General features: G+C 42.1%; 1 protein-coding gene across 3 annotated transcripts in view; it reads right to left on the minus strand.

Annotated features, from left to right (window-relative positions):
* Positions 1-20849, minus strand: part of XPO6 (exportin 6) — an 85199-nt gene that overhangs the window by 11258 nt on the left and 53092 nt on the right. For all 3 annotated transcript variants that reach the window (XM_067551097.1, XM_067551096.1, XM_067551095.1), the window contains 9 exons: positions 19637-19746; positions 14826-14934; positions 13382-13474; positions 10685-10754; positions 8196-8355; positions 7420-7512; positions 3827-3971; positions 3079-3225; positions 1607-1796 (listed from right to left, as the gene is read on the minus strand). In XM_067551097.1, the coding sequence (XP_067407198.1) occupies positions 1607-1796; positions 3079-3225; positions 3827-3971; positions 7420-7512; positions 8196-8355; positions 10685-10754; positions 13382-13474; positions 14826-14934; positions 19637-19746 (1117 nt within the window). The remainder of the gene's footprint in view (positions 1-1606; positions 1797-3078; positions 3226-3826; positions 3972-7419; positions 7513-8195; positions 8356-10684; positions 10755-13381; positions 13475-14825; positions 14935-19636; positions 19747-20849) is intronic.

Genomic DNA, 20849 nt, shown 5'->3' on the forward strand with positions numbered 1-20849 from the left:
ATATACCTGTCATGGGTCACTCCCCTCCCCGACACCTGCCCCTTCTGCTGCATGACCCTGGCGCACGTCTACCTCGAATGCGCCCCATTGCAGAACCTTTTTCCAGCTCTTCCAAAACATTTCTCCTAAAATTCTGGTTATACTTTTCCCCACCATTTTTGATTTATGCACTCCCCATCCATGGCCCCATGAAGTTCTGAGACCTCCTCATCAACCTCCTTCTTGTGGCCATCTATTCTATCAGGAGGAGGATGCTGAATGGGGAGGTGCTCTGCGACTGTGGGGTCTACTTCCATTCTTCCCTTTGATCAAGTCTGGGCAGAGTTCCTCTGGGCCATGTTCGCTGGCTCCCTAGACACCTTTGAGGAGCAGTGCGTGCTGTCTGGGGTTCTCTGCTCAGTGTCCCCTTCCAGATCCCAGATTTTGAGCCTGTAGCCCTCACTTCTGTCCCTGTTTTCTCGTTAGTTGTTCCCTGTAATTGAGCCCTAGGTTTAGTTGTTCCTCCCCTTAGGCTGGGGAAGGGGCCTTCAGATGTGGGCCGGCTTGTGCCGAACTCAATAGATGCCTAGTTTTAAGCAAACAGGCCCACTGAAGACAATAACTCACATGCTTAGTGCTGGCCATGTGTTTAAGTAGCTGGCTTAATTAGTGTCCAAATGATGACTGCTTCTATTAAGAGGCAGACACTATGGAGTCACAGAGAGGTTGGATTAGTGGTCTCATTTAAACACACTGCTAGTTAAAGTAACACCCAACAAGAAGAAAAAGAACAAGCATGCTGGAACAATGGGATATACTGGGTCAATGACAATGACAGGGGAAGACATTGCAAGCAAGCACTGTATAAACACCAACAGAGAAGGGAACAACACTGCACCAATTCAAGCTGCACAGCCATTTTTTGATGAGCACCGACTGTCCTTTTAGGATTGAGACAGCCTAGACCACACACACTTGTCCCCATATAAAACAAACCACTGCTCTCCAGAACATGCCAGGTTTGCACCCCAAGTGTCTGTACTGTAACTGGGAGTGACAACGCCAGATTCTAAATATTTAGTAGAATGATCTTCAAAACTCAAGGCCTGGAACCCACCTCGGAATCCTTTTAACTAGCACAGAACATGACATTTGAACCTTCCACCCCCAACAAGGATTCTCTAAATCTCTGCGTCTTGACAAAATCCTTATTGTTTCCTCCAAGATCCCTCCCAATTCTCACAGCTGGAATCTTTGGGAACGCTGCCTCCAGCCTTGATTTCCAGCATAAAAGCCTAATGGTAGCCACCCAAGCTACTGCATTAGCCAACCGGACTCTTTTGTAATGTAATCTTTGCTCCTAGAAAGTTAAAATTGACTACCTGATCCTGCTCTCAGAGCAATGCAGGAAAAGTGCACCGACAACTCACTGGAGCAAAAGTGTCCCTTGAAACACTCACTAAAAAAGTGGGAGGCAGACAGTCGCATAAACAGTCATTTGATCTAATTGCTCACATCTATCTCTGAGTCCTGTCTTTCCAGCTAGTGGTTTTTGGAACTCTGCTTAATGACTCCCTAGCAGCAGCTGCCCTGGCGAATGGTTCATATTAGGAAACAGAGGACTTACTGTCTTCCAGCCGCACTTTCCTCTGTGGCAGGATGGCACTGGATTTCAGATGGCGGTATTCCCTTGTGAGGGCAGAGATCAGGCTGGCATGATTGGATGAGCGAACTGCCCACTGCTGTTCACTCTCTGGGAGATTTGGCCATGGCAGGAGCAACACGTTTGAGATCGCTCTGCACACCAGCACCTGGGCCTGGAACCAAGGAGACATTCAGCCTTGATACAATGCAACTTTCCAGTGCCTGTTACTGCCTTGTTTCAGGGAGACATCTCTCACTTTACACTGAAGTGCAATTCTAGTGTAAGCACTGAAGAAAGCAAATTTAATTAGAGAGAAGTTAAGCCCAACTTACAACTGAACTCTTGCAGCTCTACAAACTAGTTCTGTGATGAAGGCATTAGACCCAGACCCGGGTTCAGTTCCGAGACTCTCTGGGTCACCTTGGACAATTCACTCAATCTTTGTGCTTCAGTTCTGCATCTGAGTAATGAGGGTTTTGTCTACACTGCAAAGCAGTGCTGACTATGGGGATGTGAATTACAGAGCTCACCAAAGTGTTGCCATTTAACTGCCCTGTGTGGACACTGCTGGCATGAACTAAGGGCATGTCTATACTGCAGTAAAAAACCCGCAGCACTGTGTCTCAGAGTCTGGGTCAAACAGCAGTGTAGATGTTGGGCTCAGGCTGGAACCAGGCTCTGAGACTCTCCTCCTTGCTATTTTATAGCCCCGCAGCGAGAGTCAGCTGATCTAGGCCAGCGGTGGCCATGCCACAGTCTTTTATTGCAGTGTAGATGTACCATAAAAGGTATCTAGTTTACGTTAACAGAGCCCTGTTTGAAAGAGGACATACGTTAATGCAATCTAGGCACCTTTTAGTTTGTGCCAGCAGTGTCCACACAGGGTAGTTAGAGCACAACACTTAGTGGGCTCTGCAATTTGCCCCTCTGTAGTCCAAGTTCTTTGGGACAGACATGTGCTTGGTCTGTACAGTCCTTGACACAAGACCCTGATCTCCATCAGTCCTTTAAGTACTACTTAATACAAATATATATTTAAACAGGGAATGCAGACTAAGGAATCTGAACAGAAATATTCCTCCCCATGAGACACAGCCAGCACTACAATGCAGAGGTTCAGAAACAAAATTATCAAGTGTAGACAATTCAGAGCTCTTGCCACCATAAAACAGCCAGGACATCACGTACAAGTTACTGGAAGTTAAGATGTCATTTCATGAGATTTGAGAGTTCCAATTTTATTTTTTTCCTCATTTTTAGTACTTCAACTCTGAAAATTAAAGGCCATGGACATGTCCAAGACACTTGGATTGCTGCACATAATGTTTAGAGAATGCAGGAGTAATGTCTTTTTCCCTGAAACTGATGTACCCATGCTGGTAAAAGCTGTGGTAGTTTCCTCAGGGCACCCAATTAAACTGATAATCTGCATTTGTGTTTGAGTCAAACATCACCTTATCAGGAAGCCGCTGAGCAGAGGTGTCTGTGATCCTATTGAACACTTTCTGTACTGCTGGGATACTAATCAAGAACACTGGCCGCACTGTGGTAGCTAACGAGACCAGCAAGTGGCACGCCGACAACAGCAACTTCTCTTGCACCTGAAAAAGAGAGCATGCGTCATTAGGCTCTGCAGTAACTCAGTCCCACACAGTGTGTCAAGAAGAGACAGTGGACATTCTGGAATCTAGCACAGGTATTCAAGAACACAATGAGCCTTTGGGACAGACAGACACACTACAAGATGAACTTTCACACAAGCTAGCCTTCAAGCGCAAGTCAGTATTCAGTGGCCTTTAAGAATACACATCAGCCTCTTACCACTGGGAGTGAGGATTTCTGAACTCCCAGATTAGAGAAGCCACAATATAATTAGATCTTTATTAATCTGTCTTTACCTAAGAGGCTAGTGTTGCAGCAATTGGCTGTCATTTATTTCTATGATACTATTTCATGGAGCTTTTGTCACGATGACACCACTACCTTCATACCTCACTGAGTTTTTCACCATGTTCTTAGAAAGCAGACAAATGCATTGTACGGGCAAATAAACAAAACCTCATCTGCAGATTCACATTTCTGAGGGCCAACCTGCTAAATGCATAGAGACAAGAGTAGCGTCTGCCTGGAAGATTGGATGTTAGTTTCAGGTTTTATCCCCTTGTTTCTCAGAGCAGCATTCGCCTTTTTTGATGATGGTACCTTGGAGCTGATGAGTGGAGTAATTGCTTCCAGGGCAGTGGAGACTAGCGAGATGAACTGTTCTGGATTCTGCCGATGAAATTCACTGTAGAACTGGGCTAACCAATGAGAGTACGCTTGCAATGCTGCTAGTGACTGAGCATGGCTGGAAGGAGGAAGAAACAATTGGAACAAATGTGAGAAACGGCATTCCAGAAGGACAGCAACAGGACGGCAGAAGTCTTAAATACAGTAAGTAGCTCTGATGACATATTACGGAGAGGCACTATTTACCCTGGCGTTCAGGTGGACAATAGCTTCTATCATTATAAGACATCCCACACTCTCCATGTTGGAAGGGTAACATATACATTAGAATTTTTCTGGAAAGTTTCTGGAAAGCTGCACTTTTGGCACATTTCCCTAACTTGGCACGAGAAATGGCCAACTTGATTCAGTGTGATTGAAAACACACTCATCACCATATTTAAGCACTTGGTGGGGCCTGAGATCTGTCTAGTTTGTAAAGGTACTTTTTAGATGCGCATATGGGAAGAATTAAAAACAGTTTATAGTGACATTATGAAGTCTGAGGAGCTCTTAACTCACATGGCTCCAATGGTAGTGGCCACAACAGGGCTGGAGGAGAAGAAGAAGCAGGCAGCCAAGATGGGAGAACAGTGAGGGACGCCAGACCAGCTCTTGTCCATGTGAAGAGTGTCATACCCCTCTAGCAGTCTAGAGACCACTCCCCAAATCCATTAGCGTCATTTTACATGTCCTATTCCCACATACGTATCTGCTTGACTGAGGGTAGAAAGAAAGGGGACCCCACCATGGGGGCAGTTTGGGGGCTGGCCCTGCACAGCTTGGAGACTGCAAGATTTCCATCACTGAACAATTCAATATACATTTTAGACACCTAAAGAAATTGCCAACCTGGGAACCTGAAGGTAAATTTAAGACTAAATGCCTATCAGTTACTTACAGAGGAATCCCTTGAGAATGTTCCAGTTCATACAAAAAAACCATTACAAAGCCTCAAAATTCAATGTGAAGGCTGTATTTTAAGTCATTAGAAAGTATGGAAATACTTGCTTAAAGTTTTTCAATCCACCTTAACTCTGCCTATGGAATTGAAAACCAGACGAGTCTCTAAGCCTCAGGATTGCATGTATCACAACATCAGTGACTCCAAACACTGACCAATAACCTAACTGGTCTATCACCCAGAATACGGAAGTCAAGACTGCACACTTCCACATCTTTTAAACAGCTGGGTGTCTTTAAATAACTACAGTAAGCTTTTCTTCAGAGCCATATGCAGTCAAACAAACTGCTGCACCTTTCACCCAAAGACACCAGGTTAGAGACCATTCTCCAGGAGTATACAGGATTTCAAACGTGAAAGTTGTCACGTAGTAAGTCTTCAGACCTTGTTTGTAAAACTATGAACATTGAGGGTTGGACCAAAAATTAGAGTGCTTACATGCCAAGAACTCATGATGGTGGACTTCACACTGGCATGTCAGATATTTTATGCATTAAACCAAAGCCCCACACTCCAGTATTCCCCTCACACCGTTGGCACACTGTGCAAACAAAGCACATAGAGCAGTTTAAGATCTTGCTGCCTGTGGCAGCAAACTGAATGGCTTTATCAAAACCTCCATCCCACCTAATGGGTGTCCACGGGTGGGGGGAGGGAGGTAAGCAGAGAAAGATCTTACTGCCCTTCAATGCCTTCTTTAGTTCAACTTATTTTTGGATTGCCAAGCTAATGTATGTTTCTTTTTGTTTTAAACTGCATTTTCTTCAGATCTCCGCCCCCTGTTTATGTTTACACTACACAACTCAGTCTAGCCAATTTTTGCCAAGGATTATCATATGAATTGGGAATTCAATCAACTGTAATTAAGTGCAGTTACTTAAAAATTTTGCCTTGCCTTGCCTTGGTACCTGCACCCTCCAGCTGCATTGAGATATGTAATATAACTGGATTCTTGTGCTATCACTCCACTGTGCATAAATCTGGAGCACAGGAAAGATAGCAAGGAGGTCAAATTGAAATAAACTGCTGGGTTGGTGTTGCAAATGCTCTCTATTTCAGATTCAATGCCATGTCAAAAGCTACAAACCAGAATGATCCTTGTTGATAGTGCTGAGAGAAAGAAGGTGGAGGTGAAAGTTACACAACTGCAGTAACAGAATGAAATAAGCACATGTCTTACACTGATGTCAGACTAAGGCAATATGAATTTCTGCTTTGACTGACAGGAGGATTGGATTTACTGAAGCAAGTGAATGAAAACAGGCCAACTAATCCAGTAGAATTCCAATATGACAGTGGTGTTATAAAAAGGGGCAATAGAGCTATTTAACATGAAAAAGTTAAGCTTAGTTTGAACCTAATGTAAGCATCACTCAGATTGGATTAATAGCAAAGAGACTCAGGGGACTAAATGATAAAACCAATTACAAGCACGGAATCTCAGAAGTTTGATACATATGAATCACAAATCAAGGGGACACATTTAAACCCTGATCACAAGGACAGGTTGCAGAGAAAGTCATGTTCAACAGAGCATAATGGATAGACGAAGACCATTAAAGTTGTGTTCTACTTTAAATGTGGAGCGTCAATGCTATTTTAAAGTTCCAACTTGTGGATCAAATTGCCTCATTTTATAATGTGAAAGAAGTGGGTTTTTATATCTTACAAAGAGACATACTCATCCTGGAATCTGCGAGTGTGTCACAAACAGCAATGAAGATTGAGAGCTAAATTCCCATCCTTAGTAACACACATGCAAGTGCATTATCATAGAATCAAGGACTGGAAGAGACCTCAAGAGGTCTTCCAGTTCAGTCCCCTGCACTTGAGGCAGGACTGAGTATTATCTAGACCATTATCTTATGTAGGATTGCAGAATTTAGCTCTGGAATTGTAACTTGATTAACAATTCTACTGAGGCCTGAGCCAGATGAAAACCTGTCTCCCTTTCCAATAGTAGTACAAGCTCTAACAGAAGTAACAAAACATTTGCTACATAAATCTGGACTACATACACAGAGCAGGGATGTAAGATGCCACCATTTTCACATGATTACTTTAATTACCATAGCACTCCAAGAGAAGTGAGCTTCCTTGTTTGTGGTCAGTACAAAATGTATTATGGGCTGTTGTCACTGCTTTGTATTTAGAGCCAAGACGGTGGTAGCTATTTTTCATCTCTGACCCTAACTGATCTTTTTCTTTAATTAAATCTCATTCTATGAATGGTACTGGCAGCTGGCCTAAGAACATGAATTGGAGGAAACAGTGTGAAGAGCAGCTAGTTAGTCTTGATCTTGGAACAGTGACAAGAAAGCTTCTTCATGGTCAACTAGCAGTCACTGGTGTGTCACCTGGCCTGGGAAAAAAATGGAGAAAAATATTGACAAGTCCTTGGGATTCCAATGCTTCCTCACCAGGGAAAAGAAACAAGGGACCTAAAATCAGACACTGTCTTACTTCCACTCATGCCTTTTGGTCCTATGAAGACCAATACCAGGCTAGCCCTTCAGAAGCCAACCGTGTAATTTTGGTTTTGCAGGAAACGTCCCATACTCACACATCGAGGAGGTCAGGTTTCAGTACAGATGGTACAGCAGTTTCAATGTTGTACAGTTTAATCTGGGACCCGTACAGCGTTACCTTGACCAGTCTGCCAATGAAGAAGCAAATCAAGGTGTGTGTGTAGGAATTGTAAAATACAGATGCACATCTAGAATATTCTGGTGGTTCTTCTACAACACAACCTGGTACTCTGCAAGGCTGCACACTGACTAAATGTGGAGACATGCACAAGAGCTATGTTGCCTAGCACAATAGGGCCATTTTGCAATGCTAGGGAATAGGTACATCATTTCTGAATGTAACCACAGGTCTATGTATAAGCTATAATTAAACCTATGCTTATTTGAGAGTTGAGGAGAAGAGCCAAATGGGAATCTGATTTTTCAGCTCTTGTAAGTACTTTATCAAAGTTTTGGGTGATGCAGACCTGAAGTAATCAAATTACAGCCTCAGTTCCATTAGGTCAGAATAGCTGCAGTAACATCATGAGAGTGGACTCTTGACTTTCCCAGTAATTATTCAAATGTTCTGACCACCTAGTAATCAACTATTGCTTAACTCTAAAATATGTATTTCAAGACATATTTGAGACAGTTAGCACAGGGGACGCAATACCTATGGCTATTGATAGACTGGGATTCCAGTTACTCCTTGCCAGAAGGTAGTTTGGTTTGGGTTTTTTTGCTATTCATTGTGGCAGGACTTAAAAGTTCCTCTGCACTGGTGGAGGGATGGCAGCACTATTCCCTGATGCAGTGACCTTTTGCCTACCTCTCCACTACTGTAAGGGCATCATTGAACCGGGCAGCAAAAACATCCCCAATAAAGTACTCAGCCAAACGGCCAACAGCCTGCAGCAGGGAGCTAATATCTCGAAGGGAGCAGTGCAGACGTCGACAGTCGTTCTCGGCAGTGATATTCAGCCTATGACCTGAAATGACATTGTGGTCTGTTAGCCATAAAGCAAGGAAGATTCAAGTGTAAATGCTCTTTTGCTTTGCTATTAACCATTGATTAGCATTCAGGCAGTTTGGAGTCTCTCTCTCTTTCTCTCTCAAATATTATAAAATTCAAGCACAAAGCACGTGTAACCCTATATTGGTAATAAATACAGCTCTTTGAGATGAGAAACCCAATTAAGTAGCTACAGGAAATGCAGAGTTTATGCTAATTACATTACAGCACTCTTTAAATTAACTGTCCTGGGGGGTCAGAGTTCAGCTCTGAGCACCATACAAATGATGGAAAGACAGTGAATAAAGCAAGCTGAAATGGACACTGTCAAATATAGTGTTTTGCAAATAAATTTTCATTCTCACTATCCACTATTTGTAATTCTTTTATAAAAGACTGAAAATAAAGTTCCTCAGCCATTCAGCTTTTTTGATGTATATTTTACTGTGTTTTGGATTAAACTGTAATTAACAGGCTTTTTTTTTTAGTTATTGATTGATATTAAAAAAAAAAGGATGATCCAGCTTTGGGAATAAAGTTGTTAGTTTGGCTCCCTCTGCTGTTTGTCTGTGAAGCAACAGAGTACAAAAATACCTAGAGGAACAACAAAAATGCCTTTGTAACCTGGGTAAATTAAATTCAAATGCAAATACGTGTGGCTAACCATCTACAATCACATCACCCAGATACATGTAACGCATTGATTTTTTTTTTAAACACAGAATAGGCTATAATAAACATATGCATTATCCATATGCTTATTCTATTTTCCCAGTAGTACACAGTGTCTCGTAGCATCATGGGACACTGCTGAAAAAACACATATTGTAATGCATAGGCCTAAGGACAATGGGGATATCAGAGAATTTTCCCTGCTTCTCTTCCTACTGTTCATATAAATGTGTTAAAATAGCCATTTTTTTTACTAATGCCAGTTTACTCTCAGCACTGAAGTTAAAACGTAGAAACTAATTTATTTCCATCTAGATTGCAAGATGTGAAATTGCTAAAAAAAGGCACTCCACAGTATGATCCTGAAACTGTATTTGAGTCTAACCTGTCTGCTGCTGATTCATACCCCCCTCAGATGAAAATCCAGTTTCTGAACCAACTTCTTTTATACATCCTTGTCTATAAGCCTTACATGAACATGTGTGGTGACAGTTCAAGGTGCAAAGAGGCCATAAACCTGGGTGCAGAACATAATCAACAAATTGCAAATATCTGGCCTGGTAAATTTCTGGAGCCTTGTCTGTACAATGAGTCACTGTACTCTACTGACCTATCGGGGCAGCCAGAGTACCTGAAAAAATACTTGAGCCAGAGCCAGATTTGCAACAGTTAAAGAAGCTTAGACGTAATGAATCCTGCAGTCAGCGTGCACTGCAGTGATTTAGTGCTTTTAAAATTTGCATATTTTAATAGGTGGTTTGTGTTCAACTTCTCTAAGTGATAAAGAAATGGGCAACATGTATGTACCTCTTGCAATAGTTAGCATACAGCAGATTCTTCTAACGGCCATGTCAGAAAGCTTAATGGGAATGATACATTGTGAAGGATTACTAATATAAACTCTACATTCTCCCCAATTAAATCTTTCAACCAGTTAATATTCCTCTCCCCCACCCCACACTTTCCTCAGTTGTCAGAAACAGCTAGCCCACAAGGTGAGCCGACAGCTACAAGACTGTCCTGTTTCTCTCTTTGGGATTAAACTCTTTTGGTAGGTTGAACAGTTTTATTTCTTCTTCCCAACAAAGACACACACATTCTTGGAATGGCAGTTAGCACAAAGAGTCAGAAACTAGCCTGAATGCCACTCCCCACTTGATCTTCTCATTCAAGTATTCTCAACTGATTTTAATTCAATCCTAAACAAAAATGCTCCCATTCTGAGAACTTGATGCTGAATTTGTGCCCAAACCAAATGAGTTTCCAGTGGAATAGCTAATAATCATTTAACTGTATCAACCGTGCTACATTACTTCAACATTTCTGTACTCCACACAGTTTTCTTGTTTCAAGTACCAGAATCAACAAGAAAACATATCAATATAAACCACATTTCTAACAGGAAAGCAGATTCCTCAGAGCACAAACACCAAACTCAGATTTCTGAATGCTGAGCCCTTATGCACTGTGTGTAAGTGTCCAAGTGTGAAGAATTTTAGGGTTAACCTAGAATATTGATGCTGAAGTAGTAATGGACAGTTTGACAGCAAGAAGCAACTTAATGCACGAATACAGCATTTTTACAGCTAAGTGTATAAGGAACTGAGAAATGTAACATTGGAGAGTGTTATTACCTGTCCCTGAAGTGACCACAAACTGCTGTAGTCCCAGGTATACTTCCAAGTTATCCTGCAGAACTGGAAACTGGAGGAAGAGGAGGAAGAGACACAACAGAGGTGTGATTTTAATGTTAAGGCAGATAGAGTTAATGCTTCTCATTTACCATTAGTTTGGGTCAGAGGATAATTACTTTCCCTTTCCTCCTCCTCAAAATTAGTTTCACAAAAGGCATGTGGAAGAAGGGTAGGATTGTAGGTTCTGGAGGATTTGATGCCCTAAGCTTTTCAATTCTAGAAAGCTAGCATCAAACCCATAAAGGTCCCTGTGTTAGAGAAAGTCCTGAAGCAACAGCTGTCCTTTCCACACCAACATGGGCAGTCAATGCTGACATGACCGACTGCCCGAGAAGTGCTGTGGTGATGTGGCAGGGATGTTTCTAGTCATTACTGAGATGTGCACGCAGGATGCGTGTAGAAAACTTGCACTGAGCCATCTCCATCAGTTCCTCCTCATTACAACTGGTAAAATGCTACCCCCAGTATCCACCACTCAAAGGAAAAAAAGGTTGAGTCCAAGCGTTTTCAATCCTTCCCTGATGTAGTAAAAGGGGTAAGTGTTGCAGCCACCCTACTGGCATGCTGAACACCGACTCCAACAAGAATGGGTTGGACATCCACAGAGCAAGGAACCAAGGGAATAAGCAACCTACCCCATAACACAAGTCACTAGGAAGTTGCATTATTAATTGCTAGGAACACTAACTTGCCCACAGGATGTGCCAACATGAAGAAAGATGCTACATACAACACAGAGTGCAGGAAATATCTGGACTGGTTCCCCAACAGACCATGTTCCTCTAACAATGCATACTGAAGGGTTATTTACATTGTCAGTGGCTAAGTCAACCATAGTGTATTCAGTTGGAACTCATGGTCTACCTTTTCTAACAGCTATATCAGGAAAAAAAATCATTTCAGTCCCTTCTAACTTGGAATAATTCTCCTCCGATTCCTACAAGCAAGGACAGAGGTTTACTAACAAGAACTTTCTACTGCTTTGAATACAGCCAAAAGCCTGCATGACTTATTCTAAGATTTTAGCAGTTTAACTCTTGGGACTTTATGAGCACTTCTCCTCTCTTCCCTCCACAAGCCTAGAGAGCTACTCCATTGAAGTGTGGTCATTCACTCCCCAGTGCCAAGCACAACATGCAGAATGTCCAACAGATTGGAGACAAGATGTACAGTGACTCAATTTATTCTGGAGTCAATTTCACTTACTGATTTGTGGTCTAAAGGTTGGTCACATGTTACAGTAGTTTGTGAAATGCTCTTGTAACACTAGCATGAGACTCATTAAGTGTTGCCTGGGTTATCTAATGTCCTAGAATGAAATGAGCAGGGCTCCAAAGAAAGATACTTAATACTGAAATGGCAGTTCATATGAAGAAACACACAGTAGTGTGCCTTTTATATAGCCACAGGGTTAGAACTTCCTTTAAAAGTCCAAGTAATATTAGTAACACAGGGAAATGTTTTTTAAAATCATGTGTTCTTCACCAATACTGTTTGCTTTCTGTATCTCACTCTGCACCTATAGTGAAAGGAGACCAGGCCCTTTCACTTTTGTTTGTAGGCAGGTTCACTTGCTGATTCACGCATTAGCAATGTGCTGTAAACACTGCAGAGGAATGTTTCTATTCATACAATTTTCATTGGAATTAAACAGAAATCAAACAGACTCTTTGGCACTGGTCTTAGAAAAATTTTTTACAAACATGCTTTTGGAACTTGACTGTGTCCTTTAGAAGAAACAACAATAGGTGTAACAGTAAAAAAGTGAGCAAGTGAGCCTCTTTCTCAGCTCCCAAACTCAAGTTTTCTGCTCTTTGGGGAATGTGGTCAATGCCCTCAGCTATGCAGACAGCTCCATGACACAGCATAGTAGAATATTTACATATGCTCAGAGATCCTACTAAATTCAGATACTTTTCTTCCCATCCAGAAAGAGCAATGAACAATCCTCATTGTTACATTTCTGAACCCTACAGTTTCATGCCCCAAGATTAGAAGCTTGAGAACCACACTCCTGCTGTTCTCCCAAGAGAACAGGCTATTTCACAGCATTGCCATCTTAATAAAGGCCAAGATAGTGACATTCTCGCAGATGGGGAAGGCAAATCCTCAATGTTTCTTGCTTCTGCCTCCCTATGGTTTGCACAGCTCCATCTCCCTATAATCATCATCTATGCACTGCCTTGTATTTTAACATTCCATCCTCCTGGGAAGTCACAACTGGATGGGGATATCATCTCACCATTTGCCTTATGCACAGCATCTCCACCTTAGGAAAAGGCCAAGATGACAGGGCAAAGCTGCAGACTCTGGAGTGATCCAAATTTCAAATGCCTCTGTACATTCAGTGAGCAAGGCACAAATGTGAGCAATGGTACTTCGTCCAAGGTGGAAAACTTCTCAAAGCCCAAAAGAAAATATGAAGCCTTTCCCCTTAAATTTATGGCCTCCATTTTCCCAAGTTTTGAATCCAAAAGCACATCACTGTGCCCCTTCTCCATAAGCGTTTAGGGGTGTTTGGAAGCCAAAGCACAGCAACCTTCTACCAATGCCTGTATGACAAAATCTTGAGAGTGAGCTCATATTATATGGTGCAAAGCTGCTTCATCTCAACGTCTCAGCAGAGTGACTACTCACCAGGGTAGAGAAGGCATGAGTCGGCAGGAGCTCCATGACTTTTGCCACTACTTCCAGGCTCTGGCGTAAGTACCGCTGCCACTCAGTCTGCTGCTGTGGGGTGAAAGACCAGGATAATCACCTTTTGTATTTCCCTCCAATCAGAAATTGGAGACAGCTGGCCTATATTTAACAAGCTGGTAGGCCTTAAGTACTGGTGAAATGACTAAACTGTACCTACCAGGGTTTGGCTTCTGTCTGAACATCTGAGAATTGAAACAATATGGTGTTTAGGAGTCTCCTATTTTGACAGCAATCGGAGCTGAAGTTAAGATTTGCAAGCTTTCATTACAAAGGCTGTTAACTATCCTAAGCAATTGTGCATCCATGTCACATCACTTTCTGGCCTTTTAGTAACTGCAGAGTCCTTTATTCTGGCTGTTTGTACGCTCCTATCCTGGAGAACATCAGTGTTTCTAGCACAAATTTTCAAACATTAATTGTCTTGCCACTTAAACATGTCTTCCCTTGACAAAAGGACCGATATCAAAAAAGGGCTAAGTGTCTGCATGTGTCATATAACAACAGAGTCAGAAATCGAAGAACCCATTTCTGCCTTGGTCTAAAAAAAGGGTGTTTTTTAAAAACACAGAGTAACTAAACCCAAACCCTATAGGCAATGATTATTGCAGAAGTATACACAAGATCAATTTCTCTATAGCACAATAAACTGACTGTGCTTTCTAAGAGCCTGGTTTCCTTCTGTGACAAGCCCACAATTTATTCTACTTTCACAGCTCTTTACCCAACCTAGCCATATCACAGGGGACTGGCTTATTCATCACTCTAAAACATCCTTATAGACTCACTACAGTTACCATGTCACTTCAGAGAAGAAATACCACATGCAAATGGAAAGAGTAGAGCTCAAATTGCACTTAAATTACAGCTGATTTTTTTTCTGTGTCATTTTATCTCCTGCACTGTAATGGAAATGCTCTGCTTCCACTGCATGCAAAAAACACATAGCCAGGCAGGACAGCAACACAAAGTCCATTAGTGAAAACATTTCATGCTTCTTTCAACCTCAAAACCCACACAGCACTGTACATCTTGCTTCATGCACAGAACAGCTGCCTCTGAACTAAGTATACTTCTGCACTTAAAACCTGCATTCAGAGAGGCTAATTGGGGAACCATAGCATGGCTGATCCCTTAATACTCTTGATCTGGAGTGGTGGGGATGCTGACAAGTTGCTTAGACACATGATTTCTATGGCAGCACTGAGGCTGTTAAGATACAAGAGATATCAGCAAGAGGTGCAAATTACTAGTGTGACATAGTGGTCAGCCTGTATGTTGAAAAACTGACCAGACCCTGGAAGGAAGTTTCAGAGGTACTCAGTACAGCCTAGCAGTTTAGTATCTAGGTATGCAGTTTTCCTACCAAGCCTCTGTTTCTTACATCGTCATCTAGAGTCTCGTCATCCAGCTCCTCCAATTGTGCCTGGTTGTACCTGAATTGTATTCGATTCAAAACCTCTGTCAGCAGCAGAACCAGGGCGTCTTCGTACCTGCCATGAGCGTAAGAAAGAAAGAAAGAAAAACATAAGACTGAGGAAAGGGAGCTCTAGTGGAATACTCTTGTGAACCCTCACCCACTTCCAGAAAGGAGCAGTGGTAGGTTGTGTATCAGCTTAGTTCAAAGATTTGCATCTAAGGGCCTTCAACACTGCCTTATGGGCTTGTTTGTTGGGGACACCCTAGACAGCCACAGGCATGTTAAATTATAAACAACGGCCATTCTAAGCTATAACATATGACGAGGCAGAAAAACTGCAGCAAGAACTGATAACCCACTCAACTTTGAAAGCGAGACGGGAAACTAACAGCAATAAAGGGAGCTGAAAACTCCAGTGATTATGGAAAAGGCATGAGGGTGTGAATACAAAGGCATCTGGAAAACAGTGAAGCACAGCAGGGCAAGTTTTAAATGAATGGTCTCCATTTGAAAGGGCTTATTACTAATTATTTGGTTCTTGCTTGCTAGTAGCCATTTAACTGTGCTTCTTTAGAGGAGAGGACAGTACTTTTAAATCCTGCCAAGAAGGGTTATAACCAATGGTCAAGTTCTGCTTCTTGCTACTAAAAAGCCAAGCAGAGATGACAACCACAGTTATCAAAATCCTATAATATGATTGGGCAACCAGTTAAATAATTTCAACACCTCTTGCTCTGACCACCACATTATTCTAATTAACCTTCGCCCCAGGAAGGGAGCAACTTGTAAATGGAAGGAGTGGGAAGGCAGGGAGCAACTTGTAAATAGGCGGAGTGGGAAAACCAAACCTCGAGTCTTAGCTACACAGCAAAAGTTCAACTGGATAGCAGGGTCGCGGGCCAGGTAGTAACAGTTTAAACTAGAAAGTCTTCTTCAGAGTACTTAGATATTCCCATGCCTTCACATGGTTTAGGCAAAGATCTTCAAAAACATAAGTTCTAATCTTTAGGCACCTAAATAAACGGCCTGTTTTTCTTAAGTGCTTAGTGCCTTGTAGCTCTGGAGTTGTACGTGTTTTGCTGTTTTCAAGTTGAGCCATGATTGTTGAAGAAGAAAGTCACGATAATTATTCTTTCATCCCTACTATAACACTACAGCCAGCAACAGATTTTATTTACTCTCAAAGTAGCTGCAATGTAGCATACAAGAGTCAAAGGAGTTTTTTCCCCACAATCAACCATGAGTAATGCCAAATTGCAAAATCAACACAGAACAGAGCCTTTGTCTGGAACACAGCAAGCAGCCTGCAGGGGCTACACACAAGACAGTAAAGTTGCTCTGGAGACCCCAAGTTTCCTACCATCTTTTTAGAGAAAACAACTGCTCTAAAGAATGTCCTAGTCATGCCTTGCTCCAGGAAAGAGCAGGTTGGAAAGCTAGGAATTTCTCTGTACTAGGAGCAAGAAGAAATCAGAGCTTGGTGCAATGTAAGGGACAGTCCTATCAGCTGTGCTCCTGACTGAGCAGTCAAATGCTTTCAATGAAGGGCTGCTAGCCTACCAGAGGGTTACTGAAAAAGATGATGTAAACTTGGATTTGGTAATTTGTACATTACGCTACTGGATCAAATGTAAAATTCATAAACCACAGGGAACAGGAAGTTTCAAGTGCTGTTCCTGTGGCGTAACCACACCTACATGATCAAATTAAGACATGTAAACACGTCTACAACTTTCTGCATGTTTGATATAGCCATAGAAGCTTTAGCTAAAAACAGGCATCTTCGCAGAAATAGCAATACAAGTTTAGGCAGCTCAGACCATTTGTGATGATTAACAGAAGATATTCTACCTCCAACAAAGAAAGCTAACATTGCTCTGATTTTTTCCTATCGAATATATATAACTAGGCAAGGCATGTGCCCATGATCCCCATGAGAGAGAGGAGGAGTGACCAGTGAGAGTTCAGCATAATTGTGCGCAGCTTAGTGAACTGTTTACCGAGACTGGCAAGTTCTCCCATCTTGAACTCATCTGAAAAAATCCAATAAAGCAACTCCCAACACTGAACGGTCACGGGCTGGCTGGGTTAGTTGGTTCTGCTTGTTCCTGGGTGAATGATGTCAGAATGGCTTTTTTGGCATTTTTTATTTAGCATGCTCACTGGGAAAGGAAGGTTCTTGTATTTAGTGCAGACCATGACAAGTGGTGGGGAGTTTTAAATCTGCCTGCTTTGAATGCAAGTCTCCCTTGTCCCCATGCTAAGCAGTTTTAAGACACTAGCATAGATACTTGCTCAGAGCTTCCAAGATGGTAGCAGCAAAGGGATCTATGGAACAGGGCTGAAATGTTTGCTTTAAATATAAAAAGACAAGCATCCAAAGAGGAGAAACTGAGAACCTTAGCGGACCTGGAGTTTTCATAGAATCATAGAAGATTAGGGTTGGCAGGGACCTCAGGAGATCATCTAGTCCAACCCTCTGCTCAAAGCAGGACCAACCCCAACTAAACCATCCCAGCCAGACCTTTGTCAAGCCACACCTTAAAAACCTCAAAGGATGGAAATTCCACACCACCCTAGGTAACCCATTCCAGTGCTTCACCACCTTCCTAGGGAAAAAGTTTTTCCTAATATCCAACCCAGACCTCCCCCACTGCAACTTGAGTTCTGCCATCTACTACCACTCAGAACAGCCTAGCTCTATTCTCCCTTGAACCCCCTTTCAGATAGCAGCCTTTAAACTATCAAATCCCCCCTCATTCTTCTCTTCTGCAGACTAAACAAGCCTAGTTCCCTTGGCCTTTCCTCATAAGTCATGTGCCCCAGCCTCCTAATCATTTTCCTTGCCCTCTGCTGGCCTCTCTCCAATTTGTCCACATCCTTCCTGTAGTGGGGGACCCAAAACTGGACCCAGTACTCCAGATGTGGCCTCACCAGTGTCGAATAGAGAGGAACAATCTCTTCCCTCGATCTGCTGGCAATGCTCTTACTAATGCAGCCCAATATTCTATTAGCCTTCTTGGCAATAAGGGCACACCGTTGACTCAACCAGCTTCTCGTCCACTGTAACCCCCAGGTCCTTTTCTGCAGAACTGCTGCTTAGCCAGTCGGTCTCCAATCTACAGCAGTGCATGGGATTCTTCTGTCCTAAGTGCAGGACTCTGCACTTGTGTTATAGGTTCAAGTCTTTATACTGATGGTGCTATATTTAGAAGCTTATTAGAGCCATCTAGGTATTTCTCTTAATAGCGAAACATTCATTAGGCATCTTTGTTTTTAAAATCCTAGTATCAATTAAATCAGAATACTATCTGATTCATTAATGGTAACTATCATTCATTAGCTATATTCTTGGTATAATATGTGGGTTATATCTAGGCACATGACTGAACTTTTTTATTTTTTGCGGGGGGGGGGGGGGGTTAGAAAATGGTATAATCACAGACTCTAGTCAACAACACAGTTTTTTTTCTGATTTCTATAATCATGCATATGTATATTAAGTCATTCCACAAACATTTTTTTAAACGTATTTTTAACCGTATTTTAATCTGATCTGAAAACAGTCTTCATAATCAGGTTTTTAATAGCCACTTCATAGGCTCACTTAAAAATATATAAAGTCAAGGATCACACTAAAAGAAATCATTGGACACCAAACATCTGTCAACTGTTTATAGGAAAATGATAGTGAAGATGCTCATTGCCTCATACTTCAGCAGCTGTGCAAGACAGTGGTGGTAACATTCTCACCATAAAGCATTTCAGACAATGGAAGTTCAGTGTTTTCTGCATTTCCACCCAATGTTCACTTGAATGAAAATACAAGTGAGAAACAGCGCGCCTCAGGGTCAGATGTTCAGAGTTCCATTGCCTGAATATTTCTGACCACATTAAGGTTTTGGGTCAGGCTCACTTTGAAGAGCATGACACAAAGCTTTCAGTCAGTCATGTGCTACATCAAGTGTACAACCGTTTTTATCTATCTAAGCATCTCAATTTTTAATATATTTATCCTCAACACCCCGTGAGGCAGGGAAGTGCTATTATAACTGAGGGACAAAAAGTGACTTGCCCAGGGTCACATAGGGAGTCTGTGGTATCAGGGACTTGGCCCCAGAGCTTCCAAGTCCTAGTTTAGTACTCTAACCACTGGACCATTTTTCTTCTCTATAGTCATATTACATAAAGCAGAAATACAGTTTATACACAAAATGCAGCTTTATTAAACGGCTTTATTATTTTTGTGCACAAATTAATGTTTTTCCTCAAGTGCAACACTGCATAAAGATGCCAGAGTGAAGTATTTCCTGGCTTCAGAATTCATATTGCATTCTTAGTAGCCAAATTGGTGAATATTAAAGTCCCAACAAAAGCCACCAATTATGTCTAACATGTTAGATGCAAAACCAACATAGCAAGATGTCATTCATGTATCAACACATACAATTCATACAACCCAGTAGTCTATAATGTAACCTTGCCAGGCTAGGGCATGGTTTAATTCTCCAAAGTATCGGTTCTTGCCTCTTTATTTTAGCGTCCAGTCTTGAACTGCACAGGGACGTAGAAACTACCACACCCGCCTACATTTGGTTACACTGGCTTCTGCAGGTAAAACAATTAGGACATGCAAGATAGACTCCCCGCAGAGAACACCATCTTAGTGTAATGACTCAGGCACAACCAGCAGGCAAGTGTGAGCTGCACACGACAAAGCTATTTTTACGCAACATCTCTGAAGCTCTTGTGTGTTAACTGCTGGCATTGCTTACCTGTTGAGCACTGTTTCTTTATCTGCTAGACGACTTTTAATTTTACTAGTAAGATAGTCCAAGAAGAGCGTCCAAATATCTAAGCAAGAAAAGTAACCTTCATGGGTGGGCTGAAATACACAAAACTCCACGTTAAACATCATGAACTAAGGTAAAATATAGGGTATGTGTAGCCAGCATTTGAGTTATTGTGCACTTTCTTCTGCACCCTTGAACTAGGCTAGTATCCTTCCTGTCTCAGTTCTCCACCCAGTCACAACATATGAAAATAAATCACAAATAAGTGAAAATAAGTTTGCCAACTGAACTGTGTGAAAACAGTTAATCTTGCTGCAGGTGTGAGGTGACAGCCTAGGTCAGCAGTTCCCAAACTGTGGGTCATGACCCCAAGTGGGGTTGCTTCATCAGCAGATGGGGTCATGGCAATCCCGAGCAGAAGATGACGCCATTTTACAAAATGGCCTCCTTTGCACAGTATGACCTCCCACGCACCATATGCACGATGTCACATCGCACAGAGGACACAATTTTGCTCTACGAAACAGTGCCCTCCATGCAGCATGACCTTGAACGCACCATGTATATGAGAGATTATGCAGTCCAGAGGACGCCATTTTGTAAAGCAAAATGGCATCCTCCTTGCTGCGTGACCTTACATGTACAGTGCATATGAGGTCACACTGCAGAGGAGGACATCATTTTTAAACTGCAACTTCCATGCTATCTGGGGTAGTGAGAAACAACACATCTGTAAATGGGATCATGAGGGAAAATGTTTGGGAACCGCTGCCCTAAGTCATGCTATGTGGAAAAAACATAAGGTAAAAATCATCCCCCAAGAAGCCTTGGAGAAGCTATAAAAGCAACAGTTTCAGGACTGACAGAAAAAGCCAACCCCCAAGCACAGATGTAAAGGGGAGAGAGAGAGAGACTTTTCAAAAATGTTTCTCCAAACCCACTTAAAATGGGAACAAAGATAAAAGCCAGTCAAGTCATTCACGCAAGATAACTACATCTGACCATTTTTCAACTGTTTGGGGCCAGAAGCAAGATTTCCTGCATGTTGTACTATTAGAAAGTGCATGGAGGCTTCCAGAAGTCTAAGGTGATAAGCCAGGAGAAGTCTGCATGATAACATGTTCAGCTGCTTAAAAGTCATGAAACTCAAGTGTTTTACTGGGCTACCTTTGAGCTATCAGACCTATTGGGAAAA

Source organism: Emydura macquarii, unplaced genomic scaffold (assembly GCF_026122565.2).
Source record: "Emydura macquarii macquarii isolate MOO-44397 ecotype Brisbane River unplaced genomic scaffold, CSIRO-AGI_Emac_v2 contig_1348, whole genome shotgun sequence".
Lineage (NCBI taxonomy): Eukaryota > Metazoa > Chordata > Testudines > Chelidae > Emydura > Emydura macquarii.